This window comes from Anarhichas minor, unplaced genomic scaffold, assembly GCF_050575085.1.
Source record: "Anarhichas minor isolate MPS153535 unplaced genomic scaffold, ASM5057508v1 ptg000028l, whole genome shotgun sequence".
Taxonomy (NCBI): Eukaryota; Metazoa; Chordata; class Actinopteri; order Perciformes; family Anarhichadidae; genus Anarhichas; species Anarhichas minor.
The window spans coordinates 15,287,702-15,310,172 of record NW_027466474.1 but is presented as its reverse complement, the minus strand read 5'-3'; the positions used below and the strand labels follow the sequence as shown (position 1 = coordinate 15,310,172).

Sequence of the window (22,471 nt, the reverse complement as noted above, 5' to 3'; positions counted from 1 at the left end):
ATGCACACACGTATCTTTTATTTAGACTCTTCCACACAGAGTGCATTTTAATCAAAACATCATAAGGCAAAGTTGTCTTCAGTGATACTGTAATAATGAAATGCTCCAGTCATAGACTCGTTGAAATGCTGATCAAAACACGCCTTCTTTAGGCTAAATTTAAATCTGAGCAGTTTGGGGAACTTCTCATTTCAATTCGCATCTCATGTGAAGTGAAATAGCAGCTGTCATGGATCAGTTAACACATGTAGAATAAATGAAGACAAAGAGATGTTGATGCAAAAATCGAAATCATCTTCGTAATAACAATGCAAATTATATTCATGATACATTTCCGTCAAATTAAATGTAGCCGACTGTTGTAAATGTAAATGATCTTAGATCCTCAGTCCATCTTTGTCCTGCCATGAACTTTGAAAACCTCCTGAACGAGACAGAAGAGTTGAGTCTGTGCTGCACAAGTCAGCCACAACTTTATCAGTCTTGAGCTTTGACACGGTCTGTGCAGTGATGAAATCACAACATCATGTCCGTTTCACCTTCAAGTGGAACACAGATGAAGGAGAAACGGTACAAGGGATAATACATTTCTTAGTTTTAAAGGGAAGATCCTTTTAATGTACTTTACAGTACATGGTTCTTGTACCACTTTATAATATTCTCCAAAAATAGCAATTAGATCGGCTTAAAAAGGTGTACAACCCCTACTTACAGGATTAGGGACTCGTGGGTAACCACAGTTTAGTCCGATTTGAGGCATCTTATGGCTTAATTGGACAGCAGCAGCAGAGAGATGACAGGAAATGAGGGGAGAGAGAGATGGGGAATGACACGCAACAAGCGTCCCCAGCTTGGCTAAGTTTGTGCGTCTGTGTGTCTGTAGTGACTGAGATGCTGGTCAATGTCCTGAGTATCTGCTCTGACGACGAACTCGTGAACGACGGAGAGGAGATCTTCGACGGTAAGAGACGCTCAACACTGACATTAAAGCAATTTGATTCATTCTATGTAGGTGTGAATAAATATATGCCTGAAACATATTTCAGTCATTACTAATTTTGAAAGTTTATTTTTTGTGATGATGATGATGATGACAAGAAATCACATTATTGAGTTTGTGTATGATGCTTTTCCAGCCAGTGCAGCAGCAGCCAGGAAAGAGGTGATCAAAAACAAGATTCGAGCCATAGGGAAGATGGCTAAAATGTTCTCCGTTCTACGGTGGGTTGAGTTCTGGTTCACATACTGTATATGTGTGTGTGTGTGTGTGTGTGTGTGTGTGTGTGTGTGTGTGTGTGTGTGCGCAGTATGCTATGAATGTTGCATTTCCTTTAACCTTTGCAGAAATTAATTAAAAGTCACCAGATTGTCACTTTCAGCATTCAGTGTTATAACCCACAAGCACGTTTTGTGTGTTTTACACGTGCACAATGAGGGAAAGTCTGTAATTCTCTGTATTTTTTGTCTTTTTATCCACACACACCTGTCACACACACACACACACACCGTCTCTGTCTGTCTCTTAGGGAGGAGAGCGAGAACGTGTTGACCCTGAAGGGGTTGACCCCTACGGGCATGCTGCCCAGCGGAGTGCTGTCTGGAGGCAAGCAGACCTTGCAGAGCGGTGAGTGTTTAACACACACAAACACACAACTCAAAGGTAACCCTGGACACACTTTCAAAAACAGAACTAAAACACACACACACACATACAAGTAGACACAGACACAGTCTGAATATCTTCTTTGGACCATCCTCCGGTTCTCTCCTGCCCTCTTTCCTCTTCTGCTGTTCTTCTCTTCATCCCTCTGCCTCAACGATTCGCTCACCCACTCCACCTCACCGGCGTTGAGGATACTAACAGCCTGCTGGTTGTGTGTGTGAGATAGAAAGAGAGTTAGAGAATGACAGAGAGTCAGGACAGACAGCCAACGTGTGTGTGTGGTGTGTGTGTGTGTGTGTGTGTGTGTGTGTGTGAGCTAACCCCAGGTGCCCTCTGCCATAGTCTCAGTGCTGCTCTGAGGGCCTCACATGACTAAAGCCTGAAACATGTCTCTGAGTCATGCGTACCCACTCGTATCGGTGCCTGCTAACACAAATTGCACATCATTTTAACGTGTTCAACAGTGGGCTGTGTGTATTTTTTGGGGGGGCGGGGTATTTATTCCTTTTATTCTCAGGCAGACAGGAAATGTGGGGAGGGAGAGAAGGAGGTGCAAAGGAGGTCTCGAACTTGAGAAGTTGAAGCATCTTAGTCTCTATGCCATCATGACATCATACAAATACTTGTATTGATATGTATCTAAGTTACACTTTGATCTGCTTCATTCTCTGTGAGCGTTCTTAGGGGATTCAATTGATTTTTTAATGTGTTGTTTGGTTTTGGACGGAAGTAACCGGTGTTTTTAACAACATTTAACTGAGATCATGACGCCTCCTGTCTGAACCACGGTCATTCTTACATTCACATTTGTGCGCAACTGCACAGAAGCATGTTTCAGCCTTCACTTCCGCTCGTCTTCTTCCTTTGTACATCATCTTCTCTCCATGTCCTCCTTTCTTTCTCTTCTTCTTTTCTCTTTGCCCATCCTTCAGCTACCATTGAGGCCATTGAAGCCATCGAGACAGTTAAGGACGCTGAAGGTAAAGTCCCACTCATTTCACTGTGTGTGTGTGTGTGCGCGTGTGTGTGTGCGCGCGCGTGTGTGTGTGCGCGCGCAAAGCACATGTGTGCAGCCACTCAGCCACCCATGTTCATAAGGTCATAGATTTTTTTTTACCCACTGAGCTCTTCTAACCACATCAGCGCTCACAGCAAAGCCTAAAAGCGATGCACGCTGACGCCACCACATTACAACACATGAAGCATCCACATGCTTTTCTCTTTCCTTCTCTTGGGACACAGGAAACACCACTTATCTCCAAACACACAGACATGTATGTACATCCCCACACACGGCACACCACATCCAGCTTTTTCTTACACACACACACACAAGAAGAGTGGGGCTACGGATAGGGGTGGTTTTTGTGAAAGTGGGCAGGGACACTGTGTGTTACAGTCTTTGTATAAATATCATAGGTGCTGTAGTTCTGTAGGATACAAACATGCAACCAATCTGTTTCCCTGCAAGCAGAACCAGAGTGACCTGCGATGATCATTATGAATGAACGCAAAGTGAAAAAGAAATATTTCCATTCATTTTACGAACCAATCCTTCAGACTTCATCCGTGGTGAAACTCTGCGTTCGACCAAATACCAGCAAATTATCAGAGGACCTCAGTCATGTGATGACAGGTTCTGTACTTAGCTCCTGTGATGACACTGCTCATTGAAGCCAGAACAGATCTGCCAGGTTCTTCTGTGCTACTGAACAGATTGTGATCATGCTATTTGTTTAGTGTATCATATACTACTTTGTCTTTACTCTGCACGCTTCTGTTAACTGTAGTCCTCTGTGTTTGTACCTTTTTCCTGTCCTGAACTGCAGTCCATAGTTCGTTAATGCAAATAAATGATGGGTAATTGTGTATTTTCTGCTATGTGATATGATCTGTAGCGAGGTGTTAGGTGGCCGCTGCGTAAACAGTGGCATATTTGTGAGTAGCTGCATGTGTCAGAAGATAATATACGACTGTAGCAGATGTTCAAAAGTGGCAGCGATCTCTTCAGACAGAACTCATTATCAGTACAGTTGAGCAGTTAGCAGTTCGGCTGATCTCAAAGCTTTGCGTTTTATTCATTTTGGTGAAATGTATTTTTTTATGACAACCAGCATTATAAGTGGTAACTAACTGTTCTCTATCTGCTTTTATGTGGTTGACTTTTAGACTAGTTAAAGGGGCACCTCAGCAATATATTATTGCCCTTTCTTAAATAGGGGGACACAAAAGAGGCTGATTACAACAGTAATGAATAGTCTAACTGAAGCAAAAGAGCCGGACATTTCCAGAGTTTTAATCCCTAGTTTGTGTCCAGCTCCACAAATGAGCTGCATCCTACTAATGTAACTAACAGCATCCTTTTGTTCGACCCTTCGTGCTTGGTAAACGCCCATGTCTTTCAAACTCAATGCCACCATTTTACAATGCACACTTCTGCTAATGGAATAGTTCGACATTTTGTACGTTGTTTGTTTAATTTGTACACAAATAGAAATGTAAAGAGGTAAAGTTGTGGTTCCAGCATGTAACATCGTAAAACCACAGTTCTGTTTTTTTATGGATCAAACCAACGTGATACAATGTGGTTATTTGTGAGTGCTTGAGGCAGACTTTAGGCCAGGCTAGCAGTCTTAAGGCTAAGCTAAGCTAACGACCTGCTGGAGGTCGCTTCATCTTTACCATAGAGACATGCGGGATGTATCAAACTTCTCATCTATCTCTCTGCAAATAACCATATTTCCCAAAATGTTGAACTATTCCTTTAAACATTTGTAGTGTACAAACCAAGATAACCTTGATGACGTCATCAACTGACCTGCATGTGTAGTGCCCCTTTAAGAAAACATTGTAATGCACCAGCATGTTATTCATTAAATATCGCTGAGGAAGAGGAATTATGACAAAGTTGAAGCTTATTATCAAAAAACAGTGACACATTCGCTCAAATCTAACCAAACCAAAAGTATGGCCAACTTAGACATTAAGTTCAAAAGAATCAACCTGACAGATACGGAAAACCTGACACCTGACTATTGTCTTTACCTTTTCATTTTTACTTATAGGTTAAAAAATACAATGGGAAAATGGTAACCCTAAAAACCAACTTCTGACTGTCAAAAACTCTCCACAGAGGTGGTTTTAAGGGTCTTCAGTACCAGGTGTCTCAGACTACTGATCTAGGATCAATAGGTCGCACTGACTCTCACGTTCACCGTGAGCCACGAACTAATCCCAACTCAGCATTCAGACGATGAACACTTGTCGATGTGTGTATATATTTGTGTAAGAACCCTGTTGATGTGCAAATATGACAGAACCTTGTTCATCCAAACCCAAAATTTCCCTCTGCTGAAGGAACTCAATCAGGGCTAAAACTACTGAAATGTCCTTCCGGGTGTGCTCAATTGAAAGTGCTTAAAAGCTGAATTAAAACAGACTGAATGCTTTGGAAATGTGTGCACACCACACTCACATTTCATAAATGAATAAAATGTGCTTTGGAATCTTCAATCCATTTCGGTGCTCTGAATATTTCCCTCAAAGCTCCCAAGGGGTTTGGATACACAAGATTCTACTTAATGTCTAGTTAAATATTAACTCTGTGTGCACGTATGTATGTATGTTTGTTTGTGTGTGTCTGTGTGTGGGTGTGCGCCTGCCTGTCTCCGCAGCCATCCGAGGCTTCTCTCCGCAGCATCGGATCAGAAGTTTCGAGGAGGCCAAAGGCCTGGATCGGATCAACGAGAGGATGCCTCCGCGACGCGAAGGCGTCAACAGCGTGGGCCTGTCGATGGGCCGCATGAACATGGGAGAGCCCAATGGGACCGACAACAACAGCAATATCCAGTGATGGACATACACTCCCACATGCCCAGACACATACCTGCAGTTACAACAACTCTGATGAGGAACCGAATTTATAGATAAGTGTACATAGGCATATACACACAACAGAAATGCACCACACACGCGCACACACACACAAACAAAGTATTACATTCACTGAATAGGCTACAGACAACATCACACAAACACAAACACACATGATTACCTACCCCATCCCCGTTGCCTGCAGCTGTATGTAAAGGCTGAGTCTCTTCACTGAACTGTTCGGCCCTATTTAAAGAACTACAACTCCCATGTACCTGCACAACAAACAGGAAAGAAGCTACGAAAAAACTTCACCATGCAAAACAGGAGGAGCTGCTGCTCACCGTGTATGTTGGGGATCACCAGTGGGTTGACAGTGTCAGTATGACGTGTCGGTGGTGTGTGTTGTGTCGGGCGGGGTCGAGTATTCGCAAGGGGGATGGGGGTGAGAGTGGCAATCAGGGGTGGGGGCGTTAAAGACGTGTACGCTTCTCTTTCCTGTTTGCATCCCGAAACAGGAAGTGGATAGGTTGATTTTATAGAGTTGCGGATATGCCTGCCTGATTGTGGGCACATGCTTTAACATGTAAATGTTAATGCGGTTGTATTGGAAAATGTGTTTCCGTTTGCAAACACAAGCTGACCATCAGCCAGGCAACAGCAAGATTTTTTTATTTATTTTGATGTGCGGTGTGGTATCTGTTGCTGAGAGATGTGTGGAGATAATCTCAGCTGCAGTCTAATCTGAGCCCTCACTGTCCTCTTCTTCTCGGGAGGAGATTCCCGTTTGCTTTTGTAGCACTACACTGTACCCATCCTCCACAGGCCAAGTGGAGGTCTCCCTCATCTCCCCCAGAAACCCTCTAGTCCCAGGCCAGCTAGCTCTCGGGAAAGACTTGAAACTGGGTCCGGATTAGATCCGTAGCGAGTGTTTATCCCGACCTGTTGCGTGTAAATAGGTTACCTTGAGAGGTTTTATTGCACATGTGATGCATATACGGTCACAAGATGCAAGATGCAGTATAGCGGACGTACGATGCTTTATGTATGAGAGGGAGCCGGGGGGAGTTGAAATGTGAAGTCATGCTCCATTCATTCTCTTTCTACATCCTCCTTTCTTCCCGTGTTGCCGGCTGCTACCAAACAGCAGTGAAGGCCGTGAATCTCTGGCCTGAAAAGCAGGAAATAATATTTCACAGGGAAACCGATTCTTCTTGTTAAGGCAGCAGCCACAACAACAACAAAAAGTCAGAAGAAAAGGTCTTTGTAAAGCATTTATATTAACGCACCAGTGCATGCAGAGTTAAGTTCTTTGATAATAATGTGAAGATTATATTTGTGCTCTGTGTTTCACTATGGTAGGATTTTTTTTTCTTTTGGTTTTTCTGGTTAATATAAATGAACTGAGGAATAATGAATAAATTATTTTGTACATAATGTTAATTTAACTTATTTTTTGTATTCATTTTGTGTTATATTTTCTTGTTTTTTCATGTTTTTTCTTTTTCACAACCTGTGTATCCGGTTTCTTTCGACGCTGTACAGAATGAGGGTACGCTTCTATTCAAAGTGTCAAGTCCACGTTCTCTCCTCTCTTCTTCGTCGGTGTACAGGAGTTGTTTTTAACGATTGATATGAATAACGATAAACAAATATTAAACTCGCATTGATGAATGACCATTCTATATACAGAGGCACAGGCATTCAGGTAGCCAAAAGCATGATTGCATGGTTAAAATGTGCGCTGTTTAAAGCAAAGAGCAGCAAGACACATTTTAACAGAAGAGCCGGCGTGTTGCCGTCACAATTTAAAGGAAAAAAAAGTGTACTCTCTCTGATCATAATTCTTGATGATTCCTCTTGTTATTTGATGATATTTATGATTCTATGATTATTATGATTCTATTTATTATGGACATTATTCTTAATATTTAAGCTCTCTCTCTCTCTCTCTCTCTCTCTCTCTCTCTCTCTCTGCTGGTTGCTCTTCATGTTGCGTTGCTCCTTGGTTGGTCTTGTTGTGCTTCTTTGGGAGAGGTGAACCCCCCTGGGGGACCCTGTGCCATAGAAATTGTGCCACGGTTCTAACTTTCTCTCTCTCTCTCTCTCTCTCTCTCTCTCTCTCTCTCTCTCTCTCTCTCTCTCTCTTTCTGTTCTGACTCCCCAGTCACTAACACTGTAAGCATGCCCCATGGGACGATCCACTTTTTTACTCTTGAATAAAATATGCATGAACCTTTGGTATGCATACCGAGCCTTTATTTCGTTACCACTAACATTTTCTTTTGCAATCTTCCTTTAACACTGAGGCAGTCACTGCAACTGGTTTAGCTTTGACTTGATATAGAAAAGATTTCACATAGAAGAGTAATTACTGGAAGAGCCAGTGATGAGATGGAGCAACTTTCTCTTTCATTATGTGGTTTCACCGAGGTGAAACTGGGCTGCGTCACATATGTTGAGCAACATCTACAGATGAGTACCTAAATAAATACTTCCGTACAGGGCGTAACAAGAAAACTGGTTGGATGAGTGAACTCACTGTGTGAGAGTCAATGTAGCGTAGTGGAAGGTATGTTTTTTTAATCACTGAGGTTTTAAGATGAAAACCCCCCAGCATAACCCCATGGAACCAAGAACATGTTCGACTAGCCATTAGCCAAAATATGTAAAATAGAAATAAAAAACTAAATCACAAAAGTTCACATTTTATTGAGTTATTTATATTTTCTGTAAATTGTATCTCCTTACAGGTATATGCAAATTCTGGTTAATAATACAGAATTCATCTTGAACGTATCAGATTTTTCTTGCATCTATTAAATCAAGTCTAAAAATGATCAAATAACCTTTAAAAAAAACAGTCAAGTAATATGTGTGTAATAGTATAATTGTAAGCTCCTCTTCATGTCTTTTTTTACCGGCCAAAATATTACCACGGACATAGTCTCACATGGCCAGAGACCTAAGGACATGACCTCTGTGTCCTCCATAGGTATATAAGAAGGGGTGTCCTCCATGTCCACATTACTCCGTTTCCATTTGAAAACGCATATGTTTTGCTACGTTTACACTGAGCGTCCACACTACGCCGGAGTTTTAGAGCATTGTAAAGGGATAAGTTTGAAAACGCTCCCGAGGTCGGATGAGTTTGAAAACTCCGGGGTTGCGTTTTCGTGTGGACGGCCGAAACCGGATAAGTTTAGAAACGATGACGCCCACACCCGCGTTCTCTACTTGATTGGTTCTTAGCAGTCATGACGCGTCCTTATTCGTCACATGTCTATCACGTGACCCTTACCCGGAAGCTCACAAACGACAACATTGAATACCGATCGACTACCAGGTTAATTTAACATGGACAACTGATTACAGGCGATGCTGACCTTGTCTTTACTAGCAGCTGCTGTTCAGTAAAAGTCTGCAGTATTACGGAGGAAGCAGCTGTTAATGGAGCGATTAGTGACGGGCGTGTCCAGTGGCGTTATCAGACCTACAGAGCGGCCGTCTGAAGTCGCGGTTAGCAGTAAATGCTCTTCAGTAGGACAGATAGTTAAGCCACCAGCAGAACAGACAACAACATGGAGGAAACGAGTGAGAGACGTGTGTTGACCACATTTATGGACCTATAATCTAGCAAACTGTTACGTGTAAGTGTTGATTTTAAAGTAAATTTGATATGTGAGAGAGAGAGAGAGAGAGAGAGAGAGAGAGAGAGAGAGAGAGAGAGAGAGAGAACGACCTGCAGCGCCATAACTAAGTCTGAAAAATAAAACTTCTAAAAGAAGATCTTAAGTATCAAACACGACCTTTCATTATTAAAGACTGCTTTATTACTCTGTCGTATTTTTTAAAACTAAGCAACCAATCTACTTCCTGTTTACATCGACACCCACGCACATGCCCAGTGTACGTCAAGAGTCACGTGATATTCGTTTTCAGGCGTGTTAGTCTGGAAGGAGATCATTTAGAAAACGATGCTGAAACGCTGTTTGGACGGAGTTCGTTTTTGTTTGAAAACTCCGTTTACGTTCAGAAACGGAGTGGTGTGGATGTACTCTCAGTGTGGTAATGTTAGCCTAGAGGTCGACCAGGGATACTTGACCTTTGCATTTGCAAGGGGGTACTTGGAAAGCTTGTGGAATGGCTTAATTAAGTGTAAAAATAGGAATTACAATTATGGAGTCAGCTGTTATGAACGTCATGTGTTGCAGTCGAGAATGCATCAAAACCGACGTTAGCCTAGTTTGCAAGAGTGTTCAGAGAAGTTGAAACAGTTAGCTTGCTAAAGAATTAACTTGATGTCAAAACAGTTCAAATGATCTAAAAGTAGTAAATGGATGAACTGTTGAAATTGTTTGCTAAAAAAACATCTATATAGAAGTAATGGACAAATGGTGAAAAAACGCAAAATAATGTTTGTTAATTTTACAAACAGTTAAATGGATCATGTTATCTAGCGCTATCTAAAAGTGATGGATGTCCAGCTTATCCTGTTGTAGCGTGTAGGTATGCAAACCGACCTAAACATTAGTTAAATTGTATGAAATAAATATTGTTACGATAAACACTTAATAAATATATCTATAAATAATATTGTATATATATATATATATATTTATTAAAATATATATTTATAATATAAATATATAAAAAGGTGTTAAAACAATATACAGTTTAAAATAAATTGAAACCAGCGGAAATTGCGGGTGCTGTCCATCACGGCGTCTGGGAGTGGCCGTAGAGATAAAGAAATACATAACTTTAAAATGAGGCCACAATTTACCAATGGATGTGCACCGGTCATAAGTCATGACCTCAATTTAATTGAATCATTCCTGTTTTTTTTACTCATTTCCCCCATCTGTGTATTGCTGGTTTTCACTTTCATATCCAAATGGCTCACCAAAGACAGCTGGAAAAATATCTGCACCTTATATTGTGAAAGAATTGAAAGTTAAACAATCCATTTTGATTACAAAAATATTAATAGTTGCATATTGAGTACTTCCTCTTTCATGAGCATTTCCTCTAATCTCTGCCTCCTCCCACTCCCTCTCTTTACCGAGATCTTTGGGTAATTTAACTTTAATCGAAAGTGAAAGTGTTGGATGATGACTAAAGGGAGCGGAGAGAGAGGAGAGGCAGAAGGAGAACATTAGACAAAGGAGATCTCTCTTATCTGGATCACAGCTAACACACCATGGTGAGTCCCTTCATACATTCATTCTCTTGTCTAGTTTTAAAATGCACTTTGGATGGAAATTAGGCATCATCACTGACAGAGATCAACATGTTTGTGGTAAAATACGAACTTTCTGGAAACCTCACTGCTTCGTATTAAACTGTCTCATCCTCATTCGTGGTTATACTGGAATGCTCTTTGAACGGATTTAATTACTTGGGAGTGTAACTGTCTAACTGACCATTGATAGGCAGAGAACACACATCGAGTTAATACAGCTTTTGTATAAATTGTATCCAAAAAAAGTAAGCATAAGCAGATTGTCTGGTTTTAGAAAAAGAAAAAGGACACACTGATGATCTTCTAAAAGTCAATTTAACCCCGAATCACAGATTTACCTCAGGGGCCTTTACAATCTGCCTCTGTCCTTTTCCACCCTTGAATTGGATAAGGAAAACCTACCTTAACAAACCCCTTTAACGGGTCCAAAAATTGAAGAAACCTCAGGACGAGCAACTGAGAAGGGATCACTATCTCAGGACGAACAGACCTGCAATATATGTTGTGCGTACAGAATAGACCAACACAATTAAATTACAATATAGACAATCCATATGACAAAATTCATACATATAATGTGAACATTCGCCAAACACAACCTCCTCTCCGTCATATAACCTGAGACGAGGAGAGGCTACACAAATACACAAGCAGCAATCTTATGTAAATCATTCACACAAATAGGAGAATTAAACAGAGAGAGAGAGAGAGAGAGAGAGGGGGGGGGGGGGGAGAGAGAGAGAGAGAGAGAGAGAGGGGGGGGGAGAGAGAGAGAGAGAGAGAGAGAGAGAGCGAGAGAGAGAGAATATGTTAAGAACATGTATACACATGCAAATACAGGCAGTCAGACTCGAGAGCACAGGTGTCAAACTCAAGGCCCGCGGGCCGAATCCGGCCCGCCACGTCATTTTATGTGGCCCGCGAATCCGCCAGCAAAACAAAAAAAAGTTTTGTTTTTTTAATTTTGGAAAAAAAATTAAAAGTTAGACTTGAAAATAAAAGTATCCCCATGGTCGAAATTATGAGATAGAAAGTTGAAATTATGAGATAGAAAGTTGAAATTATGAGATAGAAAGTTGAAATTATGAGATAGAAAGTTGAAATTATGAGATAGAAAGTTGAAATTATGAGATAGCATGTTGTCTGTGTACTGACATTAAAACTATCACAACAGGTGGACAGGAGAGGTAAAGCGGTTTTCCAACAAGTGATTGAGTTGAAAAAGATCGACAAATAATCCCAAAATGTCCACGAAGAGAAAAATTGATGCAGAGGGAAGAAGATGTAATTTAAGATGGGAAAGCGAATACATGTCTGTGCTTCAAGGAGAAAAACGGGTCTGTCTTCTGTGTTATGATGCGTGTTGGTGATGAAAGATACTATTCACGTCGACATTTTGACACCAAACACGGAGCTAAATTTAGCCTCCAAGAAAAACATCAAATTATCCAAGAATTAAAAGGCAGAGTGCAATCACAGCAGAATATATTTACAGAAGCTACAGCCCAGTGCTGCTAAAGGTATGTGAGCAGGTGAGCTCCGACCAGATACAGATTTTTACAAATGTCAGTTTGTGAAGAAACACCATCGCAGACCGAGTTCAGGAACTAGCAGCAATCTAACAACACAGCTAGCTAAGAGACGAGATACATCATCTATCAATGTTTGTAAGAGGCTCAAGGCAGACCTGATCTCAGTGAGGAGCTCTCGGATGTAGCTGCCATGCACGGGACGACGGCAGGGCGGGACATTAGTGATGCAGAGAGGTGACAAAAATAGCTTTGAACAAAGTTAATGTAATAACTTGTGTTTGATGATATTTATCTTTGTTATTTTCTTTAACAGTTTGATCTTTGATAGAGTAATGTGGGTTTCTTAACCCTAAATTAAAATTATTTATGTTATAATAACAGAAATGTGCTTAAATATATTTTACATGAATATAACTGCATGTACAATATTTTTACACTTGAATAAACAATAATCAAAAGCAGAGACAGTTATTTAACAATATGTTAGGAGTAGTTACAGTTATACAGTCTTACAGTTACAACAGGCCCTTTGAGGGAAACCATGATGCTGATGTGGCCCGGAGTGAAAATGAGTTTGACACCCCTGCTCTAGAGGGTTGGTTTCCAAGTAGGAAAGCCTTTCAAAGGTAGAATCACATTTCTCTTTACTACATTGAACCTTTGTGTAATTTTTCAGACTAATCTGGCCACACCCCTCTCCTATTGCACAGCATCTGTGTGTCTATTAAGAGATGATGGGGGAAAAACAGGTTGCTGGGACTGAGCCAGGTGCGCACCGTATATTTCCCACCACAAGTTTCAGTCCACAGAGAGTAGAGAAGCCCAGTGCAATTCAGACTTCCTCCTTGCTTTGTTTTTATTTATTGACTGTCGTGAGCATATTTCGTTGCTAGAAAGGTTTACAGTAAATTTCTCTCACTTACTTACAACATAGTTTAGACTTCATTGAACAGCGTTCTGAGTGAACTGGCCCTTTGCACTGAGAGATAGACACATCTGGTTTCATGAAAAGTGCTCTCTGACGCTGGGTGACTGAACCCCTCACAGATGCTTCGCCTCCAGGACCAGGACGCTCTCATCCCTCGGCCTCGAGGGACTTTGCCCAAGGTGTGTGCTGTGGCGCTGGCTGCCATGACGACGGGAGGCGTCGTGTTTCTGTCTCCTGAAAGGTTGTTTGGATGGGTTGCCATGGCAATCCTCATCCTGACCCTCGGCCCTCTGCTGCACGGGCTCTGTCTGCTGGCAGAGGAGATGTTGCACCATTCAAATACCAGGTGAGAAAAAACGGTTTGGTCCATCAGTTGTGCGTGTTTTAGTGTGTTTTTATTAACATTTAGAATAAATAACGGTCGTACATGTCAGCCGCTCTGTATTGCTCTCATATAGCAGTCACAGCTGATTACGCCGTCCCGACCAATAGCGCTTCTCGTATTATACACCTTTCATAGAAGTTAACCTGACACGCATTGGAATTGTTTGGAAAAAGGCTGACACTTACAAAAAGTACTTTTTAGGTGATTGGATCAAGCCCTCTGGCTTTCAAACAAAACGCATTACTCAATCAGACAAGATGGACCTTCGTGTGATATGTGACCCCGGATCTTAACATTATCCCGTGACATCGTGAGAATCCAGCTGCTGTGCATCAAATGACTGTAATGTAAAAGACGTCCCTCATAGTGACGAACCCACAGAGTATCATCACCTGACTGCAGCTCCCCTCCAGCTCTACAGAGTGTTTGACTGTCTTTCAGCTCAGTGTTTTGGTTTTACAGCACGCAGCTTTACTGTTTTTTATGTTCAACACTCTCATTAGCACCATTTCCAGCCACAGTATGCAGCTGTTTTTGGTGAAAAACTTTAAAAATCCCACTGTACACTACCGATGTCAAGATTGATCTCAGTAACAGTATGTTTTAATATATCATTTCATCCTCTCTAAATAAATGAAATGTTTCACTGATGTTAAAATGCTAAACTGAGACACGGTAACGGGGTCAACAGTATCCTCCCTGTCTTTACCAGGTATAGAGGCCGGAGGCTGCTGAGCCACGTGCTGCCAGCCTGTGGTTTTGGGGGAAAGACCCTGCTGGCTGCTGGGCTGGCAGGCCTGCTGCTCTACCTGGCCGGACATCCTCTGCCACACAAAGGCCAATGCTGGAAACTCCTCATCCTGACCTCGGTCCTTTACGCTCTGTTCAAAAGCCTGGGAGTCCTGGTGAGGTCCACACCAGACACACAAACACCACTGTCTTTGTTCATCTGGGGTATTTCTCTTCCTCTACACTGAAAGATCTTTAACAGCATGTTTTAGGAATTCATAGTGAAGTCATTTTCAGCGAACAGGCCACAACATACAAAAACACAGTTTGAGCCCTTATAATTAGCATGTAAACATCTCTTAATGTACTTAAGGAGTAGACATCTGGGGCATCTTAACCTTGTTAGTGCAAACACTTTAGCAACTACTAGAAACCGATTTCAGGACAGTGTTACAAAAAAATACTCTATGTAACTAATTTAGCAGTGTCGGTGTCAGTTTCTGTCTCACTGCAGAAATAAAAAAGTCCCAGAATAAAAAAGTCTCTGATGTGGCATTCAAAAAAAATAAAAAAATCAAAGAGAGTTTTGAGAAGGTGAACGTTCAATACTGTCACACAGTCAGAAGTGAGAGACCGGCATTTGTACAACACCTCGTCTCAGATGTCGCTCACATACGGAGCTTCGCTATCGAGTCATTTATCCATAAACAAGTCAGGTGAGCACTCCTACGGAGGCCCAGTAATTATGTGTACTTATGTTTTGACCTATCATCGGCCCTGAAGTGGGTATCCTAATGTTCATTTAAACTGCCTTCCTGTTTACCTGCACCCACACACCAGAGGTGGAGACTACAATTCACTTTACTGACTCCAGCGGCTTTCAGAAGTTCAGTTCAAAGAGTTGTAGCCAGTGATAATGATTTTTTCTTTTTCTAAGCTTCACTGTTTAAATTCACTTCAGTGCATCAATAAGTCCTGTCGGTTGCTGGCAGCAGTGATGTTCAGTTCAGTAAAAAAAACAGACCTCATATACAGGCACTGTTTATGAGGGTTATAGCTAAGCAGACAACTATTTTTAACAGTTATCACATCATGATAGGTTTTGGTTTTCTTTCAATAGGGAACTAAAGTACTCCAGAGAGCTCCACGGCTGAAAGCTACTGATCCTTTCAGTGACACGGTGGTGATTCAGTACTCAGCAGTGGTGTACAGTAACGAAGTAGAAATACTTCGTTACTGTACTTAAGTCATTTTTTTGGATATCTGTACTTTACTTTACTACTTATATTTCTGTTTACTTTTACTTTTACTTCACTACATTTTGCAAAGAAAACTGATACTTTGCCTCCGATACATTTCCCCTGAAACCTTCGTTACTCGCTACAAAATCAAATCTATCTTTAGAAACAAAATGAATCATGAGACCAGCGTCGGGGACTGTGGTGGAACAGAGACTGCAAGCAAGCAGGTTTGGCGAATCAGTGGTCCTAGCTTGCAAGTTAAATCATTGGTTAATCACATTAATGCGCAATTGCAAACAAGTGCTCTCAAAGCCGCGGTCCCAGAATAAAAAAGTCTCTGATGTGGCATTCAAAAAAAAAAAAAAATCAAAGAGAGTTTTGAGAAGGTGAACGTTCAATACTGTCACACACAGTCAAAAGTGAGAGACCGGCATTTGTACAACACCTCGTCTCAGATGTCGCTCACATACGGAGCTTCGCTATCGAGTCATTTATCCATAAACAAGTCAGGTGAGCACTCCTACGGAGGCCCAGTAATTATGTGAACTTATGTTTTGACCTATCATCGGCCCTGATGTGGGTATCCTAATGTTCATTTAAACTGCCTTCCTGTTTACCTGCACCCACACACCAGAGGTGGAGACTACAATTCACTTTACTGACTCCAGCGGCTTTCAGAAGTTCAGTTCAAAGAGTTGTAGCCAGTGATAATGATTTTTTCTTTTTCTAAGCTTCACTGTTTAAATTCACTTCAGTGCATCAATAAGTCCCGTCGGTTGCTGGCAGCAGTGATGTTCAGTTCAGTAAAAAAACAGACCACATATACAGGCACTGTTTATGAGGGTTATAGCTAAGCAGACAACTATTTTTAACAGTTATCACATCATGATAGGTTTTGGTTTTCTTTCAATAGGGAACTAAAGTACTCCAGAGAGCTCCACGGCTGAAAGCTACTGATCCTTTCAGTGACACGGTGGTGATTCAGTACTCAGTTTAAGGTTAGAGTGTTAAAGATTTGTACGTACATGTACCGAACACCTCTACCACTCACCCAACACAGCCCTCCGAAAGCCAGCTAACACCAGGGTCGGGTAGTAACGGATCACATGTAATCAGGATCACGTAATCAGATTTTCTCTCTCTTTTCACAATCCTGATTAATTTAGATCATTGATTTTATTACAACAGTTATCAATTGAGAGCTTATATATTGTTACAGCTCAGAGCGCCGTGGTAGAAGTGACAAATAGCCCCGTTTTAACATAAGAGCACTACACTTGAGACAGAACAGTCCCTAAGTAAGAACACTTCCTCAAGCATCAGTTGATTGTAATTGATGTGGCATTTCTGGAGTAAAAATAGGCTCCAAATATGTCTTCATCAGCAACAATGACCGTAACACTGTCCTCAAAGAATCGCTGTATACTTCTGAAGAAAGTGCACCGTTCCCTCAGACTCATGAGAGAAACTACCGGCATTATAGATTAAAATCCAGCTCAAGTCTGGGGGTATCTCCTGTAGAATTATATATCAATATATTCTGCCCACACAGAGTTGGGTCAAGTTACTGAATTCAAATTATATGGCAATTAATAATACAAAAGAAGAAGTTATCTAATCTGAATACTTCTGGATTACTTCAAAACAAAACATTATTGCAGTTTATAGGGTAAACAAATGAATAATTGGACACAACCACAAAGATCCACAAACACATCAAAACATTTTCAATGCAAATAAAATGCAGTTAGCATATTTAACATTTACAATTTGTCAAATCAAATGACCGTCACAAAAACAGTACTGGCACAAACTACAGGTGTGCTATGTGTGTTCTACATGTGGGATGCTGTTTCTCAGATGTATGTCCTTTAATCAAAGTCCACATGGAGGACTTTGCTCGTGTAACTCGAGAGGAGCATTTACTCAAAATTGTCATCGTCCATTTTCAATGTGAATTAAAGGGAATAAAAACTAAAAACAATATTAGTTAAGTCGCCATTAACAAACAGGCAACCTGAGAGAAACAACTTACTTTTATATACAGTGGAACGTTTTTATTTAGAACATTTAGAATTGTTAAAATCAATCATGAATTATCAATCATTGCCAAAGACAAAGACATGCTGGAATCCTTTTAATGTAACTATATAATGTCATATATTATATATAATATCTTTTAATAATCTAATCGGGGCTGATCATAGATGCTTTTTTTGTAATCTGATTACGTAATCCTAATTACATAGGAAAGGGCAGCAGGGGTGCAAGGATGCCCTTTCCTGAGGCAGCTCCTGAGCAGAGCTGAGGTGTATTGACGTCCTCCTGGCTGTTTCTGTGGTTGGTGTGCAGGGTCCGTCGGAGGTGGAGGTGTCTGACATCTGCGAGGTCAGGAAGATGAACGTGGCCCACGGCCTGGCCTGGTCCTTCTACCTGGGCTACCTGCGACTGGTGCTGCCACGTCAGTAACATCAAAACACACACCTCCTTATGTTTGTGATTACACTCGATCATTTGTATACCAGTTCGTGGTACTTGTACAATATAATCAATTTAAATGTATATACGGTCTCTGCCTGTTTTTAAGATGAGCCGTCACTTGTGCCACACAATCCTCAAATATTCATTTTAGGGGATACTTGAGTTGTATTCTCTGTCCTTTGTGGTTTATAGGGACATAATAACGCATCTTGCACCGCATTCTAGTGATTCTAGAGATCTGAATGAATGTGTGTGTGTGTGTGTGTGTGTGTCCCTTCAGGTTTAGAGGACTCCATCAAAGCATTTCGTGAAACCCATAAGGCCTTCTGTGGTCGTGGCTCCAGGAAGCTCCTCATCCTCATACCTCTCAACGCCAACATTTCTCACAAGCTGGAGGAAGAGGACGACCACATCCAATTCTATGCCAACCTGCCCAACAACGAGATAGACAGGGCAGGCGTCCAGGGGCGGGTCTACAAGCACAGCGTCTACAGCGTATTGGACGAGCATGGGGAGGTAAAGCAATAGTTACAGAATGACACTGATGTGCTTACACACATTAAATAATAGCTGTATACCAATCATCCATTCTCTGTAGTTTTAAGAGTCAAACAAATATAAACAAATATCCCATCATGCATTTGGGTAAAAGGGAAAGGAAAAAGAAACAGACAGATCTGTATACTTTTACTATTTTACGCTATAGATCTTAAATTGAGTTGCAAACTGATGAAGGTACCCTTTTACATTTTAAGCAGATAATCAATAATCAGATTATATTCAGAAATGTCTCTCAGGTGCACAGCACGAAATGAAGTGAGGTAATCAGAGAACCTGCAGTGTGAATGCCACTGAGCTCCGACTCGGTGTCTGTCTCCTTATTGCCAGTGTGAGTTGAAAGACATAGCGTGCCGACATCTTCTCCTTTGATCAGATTTGTAAAGCCTGCACAGCAAAAATGCGACAGAGCGAGAGAGAGAGAGAGAGAGAGAGAGAGTCACAGTAAAGTGACAGACTCAAGGGGCTGTTTCTGTATATTTTCTTCAATATTTCATGGTAGCGCGTCAATGTGCTCCATATTCAACATGTTTGATGTGGCAAATCTAAGAGCGATTGTACTCAAAACCACCTCTGTAGTTTAGTCGGGGGAAAGGAAGTTTGGGACGCATGAAAGCCGTCTGAGTTTCAAGTGAGACCGGAAATAGCCACCAATTATATCAAAGTGATTGCCAGAATGGTGTTATGGCTGTGTTTTACAGTTGCAGTCACCACACAGAATAAGGTGATGATGAATGTTTGACCTTTGACCCCTGTAAATAGCACTGTGCTATAAGGAATGCTTCACTCACGAAATGACTATTTGGATATAAATCACTCACCGAGTGTTAACTTGAATTCTTGAAGAAAACTCTGTTTTTCTCGCGTTCCTCCGCGGTGAATGGAGAATCTGAAGACGTATTAAACCCTTGATGAATAGAACAAAATGTAGGCCAGGTTTAAATATATCAAATCTTACTATTTTAAATATTTCCGTCATTACAGTCTCATGAGTCCGTGTGTGAGACGAAAGTGTAGGAAAGTGTTTTAAACAGTAAGAGTTTGGTGTTTGGCAAGAATATATAATGACGTAGATAACACGTAGCCTATCACTACTTTCAATACTATAAAGTGAGACTATGTGACTTTTGAAAGTTGAGGGAAATGGTCTGAGCCTGATGTGTAAACTAATATAAGTTACTAAACCCTGACTGCTGTACTAATGTATTGATCAATTTAATTGATTAGAATTTATTTCCACTCTAAACATAACACCGAATAAGACTTTTTTGACCTATTGTCTAAAACATAAATCTGAGACTTTTCAACACAGACAGTTTGTACTTTGAAATCCAAAAACAGAAAACAAGCAACGGAGAATAGTAAATCACCTCCAGCATGCTGTTTGCCTTCCACAGCACAGCATGAGCACCACCTGCTGGTTAAACCTGAGAACTCACCAGTGGAGATCTGCTTTAGTAAAGCGTAGTAACAGCACCATCTACATGTAAAACATGGCAATCAAACCTTTCTGGTGCCAGAGTTCCACAAGCTTTTAAAGGATTATTTGTCCATGTAATGTATCTATCTCTCAGTGTCTGCGCGTGTGTGTGTGTGTGTGTGTGTGTGTGTGTGTAAACAGGCCCATCAGTGTGTGGTGGAGTATGCAACGCCTCTGCTGACGCTGCACAGCATGTCCCAGGAGAGCAGCGCTGGTTTCGGGGAGCCTGAGCGCCGACAGCAGGTCCTGCTCTTCTACAGGACCCTGCAGGAAATACTGGAGCACTCGCTGGAGTGTCGCAACCGCTACAAACTCATCCTGCTTAATGGTAGGAAGACAAGCCAAGTGTGTGTCTGTGTGTGTGAGTTAACTTTACACATACCTGGCGGCATGAGACAGACTGCTTTTAGGGTGATTTCAGCTTTTAGCTCATCCGCTTCCCCACAAGGATTGACAATCAGGATTTGCGTATTTATCGATTATTTTGCTGTGTCTGTGTTTTTTAGAAAAGGTTTTGTTGATACACACACACACACACACACACACACACACACACACACACACACACATTATGCTGCACAGTGTGTGACTGAAATGACGGACGGAGGTCAGAGTATCCATTACTTTTCTGGCTTTGGTCCAGTTGTCTCTGGCCTCGTGTGAACCTTTCATCTTTGCACTGGCAGTAAGAAACTCAATCCCAATGGGATTTTTAACAGAAGTGTGAGATCAGTACCGTCTTCACGTGGACTTTTGAAAAGGAGTGAGACAACGAAAATGATTAGATGCTGAAACCGGCCATAGATCGTGTCCTCTTCTTCTTCTAGATGAAGACGAGGACGACCCTCGCCTCCTGTCCAAAGCCATCCTCAGACACCTGCAGCAGCAGGAGAGAGAGGAGTTCTGCCTCACCCCGCCTCCTCAACAGGAGATGGCGCACCCCCTGGCAAGAACATCGGGCGCCATGCCAACTGCTCCACCCATAGGTGGTAACTATAGATACCCTGAGCCAATGAGCAGGGAGCCTACGCTGATGTTCAGCCTGGATAAACCTCAGCCTCTGAAGGAACCTGTAGAGAACACCGACCACTACCGAGGACAAATATAAACACATGCTCAGGCATATATAACGTAAACACACACACGCATGTACACACACTGTTATATTCTTGTTACATACCCAGCTGATAGATTAGCGATACGAAAATTATAAACTGACTGTGTCTGAATTCATAGATATTAAATAAATGCAAATATTTGCTTTATTTGTTTGAGTTTATTTGATCTTTTCTATATTTCATTTGTTTGGTGAGCTACCGGAGACTCTGGGGAGCTGCTATGACCAGTGACAGGAGGTACACACAATGTATTATCATTTTGATCAACATCGATAACAATTGTGAAAACCATCACAATATGTGTTGACTTATCTTTCTATAAATGCTTGTAAACGGATGAATGGATCAGGCTGCGGCACTGAGATTCAAACAGTGTGTGTGTAGTGGAGACACCCTGAGGGTTTAGTTTGGAAGAGAGTTTGTTATCCTCCTTCCAGAAGGTGGTGTCCACTAGTCCTGCTGCTGCTACCAGTTGGTCCATTCAATAGTCTCAGACTCAAAGGACGGTCAGCATTTAGCGATGAAAAGATGTCTGCAGTTCACCTTTTAATATCACAACAAGGATCTTTTAAAGCGATGGGGACAGAAGGAGGGTTAAGATGCAAATGTTTTGTGTATAATAAATATTTGAATTCATGCAAATATTGCCACAAATTATGCAAAGGTAATAAATGAGTTGAAGCAGTAAAAGCACAGATAGATTTAGGGCAGGAGAGCACTGACAGAGAGAGAACGGAGGAAGAGAAAGGTTTTATGATTGTATAAACAAAAGTTACAAGAAACCTGACACCACACCTGCTTATCTGCGTCTCACATGAGCACACACACACACACACACACACACACACACAAACAGACACACCGCCTGACAGCAGCGTTGCAGCTGAAACTGGTGAGGTTGCATCAGATACAGTATGTTTACAGAGCAGTCATTCGATCCAAACATGTGATTTATGACGTGCAAATGTAGCATATGCAAATAAAGACAAAATAGAAATCAAACCATGGAGCGCAGTTTTAACCTTCCTGCTGATGACTCGTATCCACACAGGCCATGACCTGTGTTGAGGGGCCACAAGTAGACTTGGTTTGAAGTGGTGACAAGTCAAAAAGTTGCTATATGGGAATTCAATGGATATTCAATATTCCGCAGTTAATTTGCTTCGCTCCGGACTACAGAAGCTGTAATATGCCGCATGTATTGACTTTATACAGTTTAACACGATCTGAACAAATTT

General features: G+C 41.4%; 2 protein-coding genes and 1 long non-coding RNA gene across 6 annotated transcripts in view; 2 read left to right on the top strand and 1 right to left on the bottom strand.

The window, feature by feature from the left end:
• The window catches only part of ppp3cb (protein phosphatase 3, catalytic subunit, beta isozyme), a 32,007-nt gene extending 24,231 nt beyond the window's left edge, over positions 1–7,776 (top strand). Inside the window, exons 10-14 of one of the 2 annotated variants that reach the window (XM_076103907.1) lie at positions 884–961; positions 1,137–1,221; positions 1,527–1,624; positions 2,596–2,643; positions 5,338–7,776. In XM_076103907.1, coding sequence (XP_075960022.1) covers positions 884–961; positions 1,137–1,221; positions 1,527–1,624; positions 2,596–2,643; positions 5,338–5,516 — 488 coding nt within the window. In that variant the 3' untranslated portion in view covers positions 5,517–7,776. The remainder of the gene's footprint in view (positions 1–883; positions 962–1,136; positions 1,222–1,526; positions 1,625–2,595; positions 2,644–5,337) is intronic. The other variant, XM_076103908.1, reaches the window with a different exon arrangement.
• LOC142963193 (uncharacterized) lies at positions 2–11,507 on the bottom strand. 2 transcript variants are annotated; one of them, XR_012957404.1, is made up of 2 exons: positions 5,326–11,507; positions 2–1,868 (listed from the first exon to the last, which is right to left on the bottom strand). It is a non-coding gene; the product is annotated as an uncharacterized LOC142963193 (long non-coding RNA). The 2 variants fall into 2 exon arrangements; XR_012957405.1 differs by having other exon boundaries at positions 2–1,865.
• On the top strand, positions 9,058–21,380 carry sting1 (stimulator of interferon response cGAMP interactor 1). 2 transcript variants are annotated; one of them, XM_076103909.1, is made up of 8 exons: positions 9,058–9,186; positions 10,636–10,742; positions 13,361–13,587; positions 14,339–14,531; positions 17,949–18,057; positions 18,358–18,593; positions 20,257–20,443; positions 20,943–21,380. In XM_076103909.1, exons 2-8 carry the CDS (start codon positions 10,740–10,742, stop codon positions 21,221–21,223), a joined length of 1,236 nt encoding a protein of 411 aa, XP_075960024.1. In that variant the 5' UTR covers positions 9,058–9,186; positions 10,636–10,739; the 3' UTR covers positions 21,224–21,380. The 2 variants fall into 2 exon arrangements, with proteins under 2 accessions (XP_075960024.1, XP_075960026.1); XM_076103911.1 differs by lacking the exon at positions 9,058–9,186 and adding an exon at positions 12,990–13,081 and having other exon boundaries at positions 10,252–10,742.
• The last annotated feature ends 1,091 nt before the right edge of the window (positions 21,381–22,471 follow it).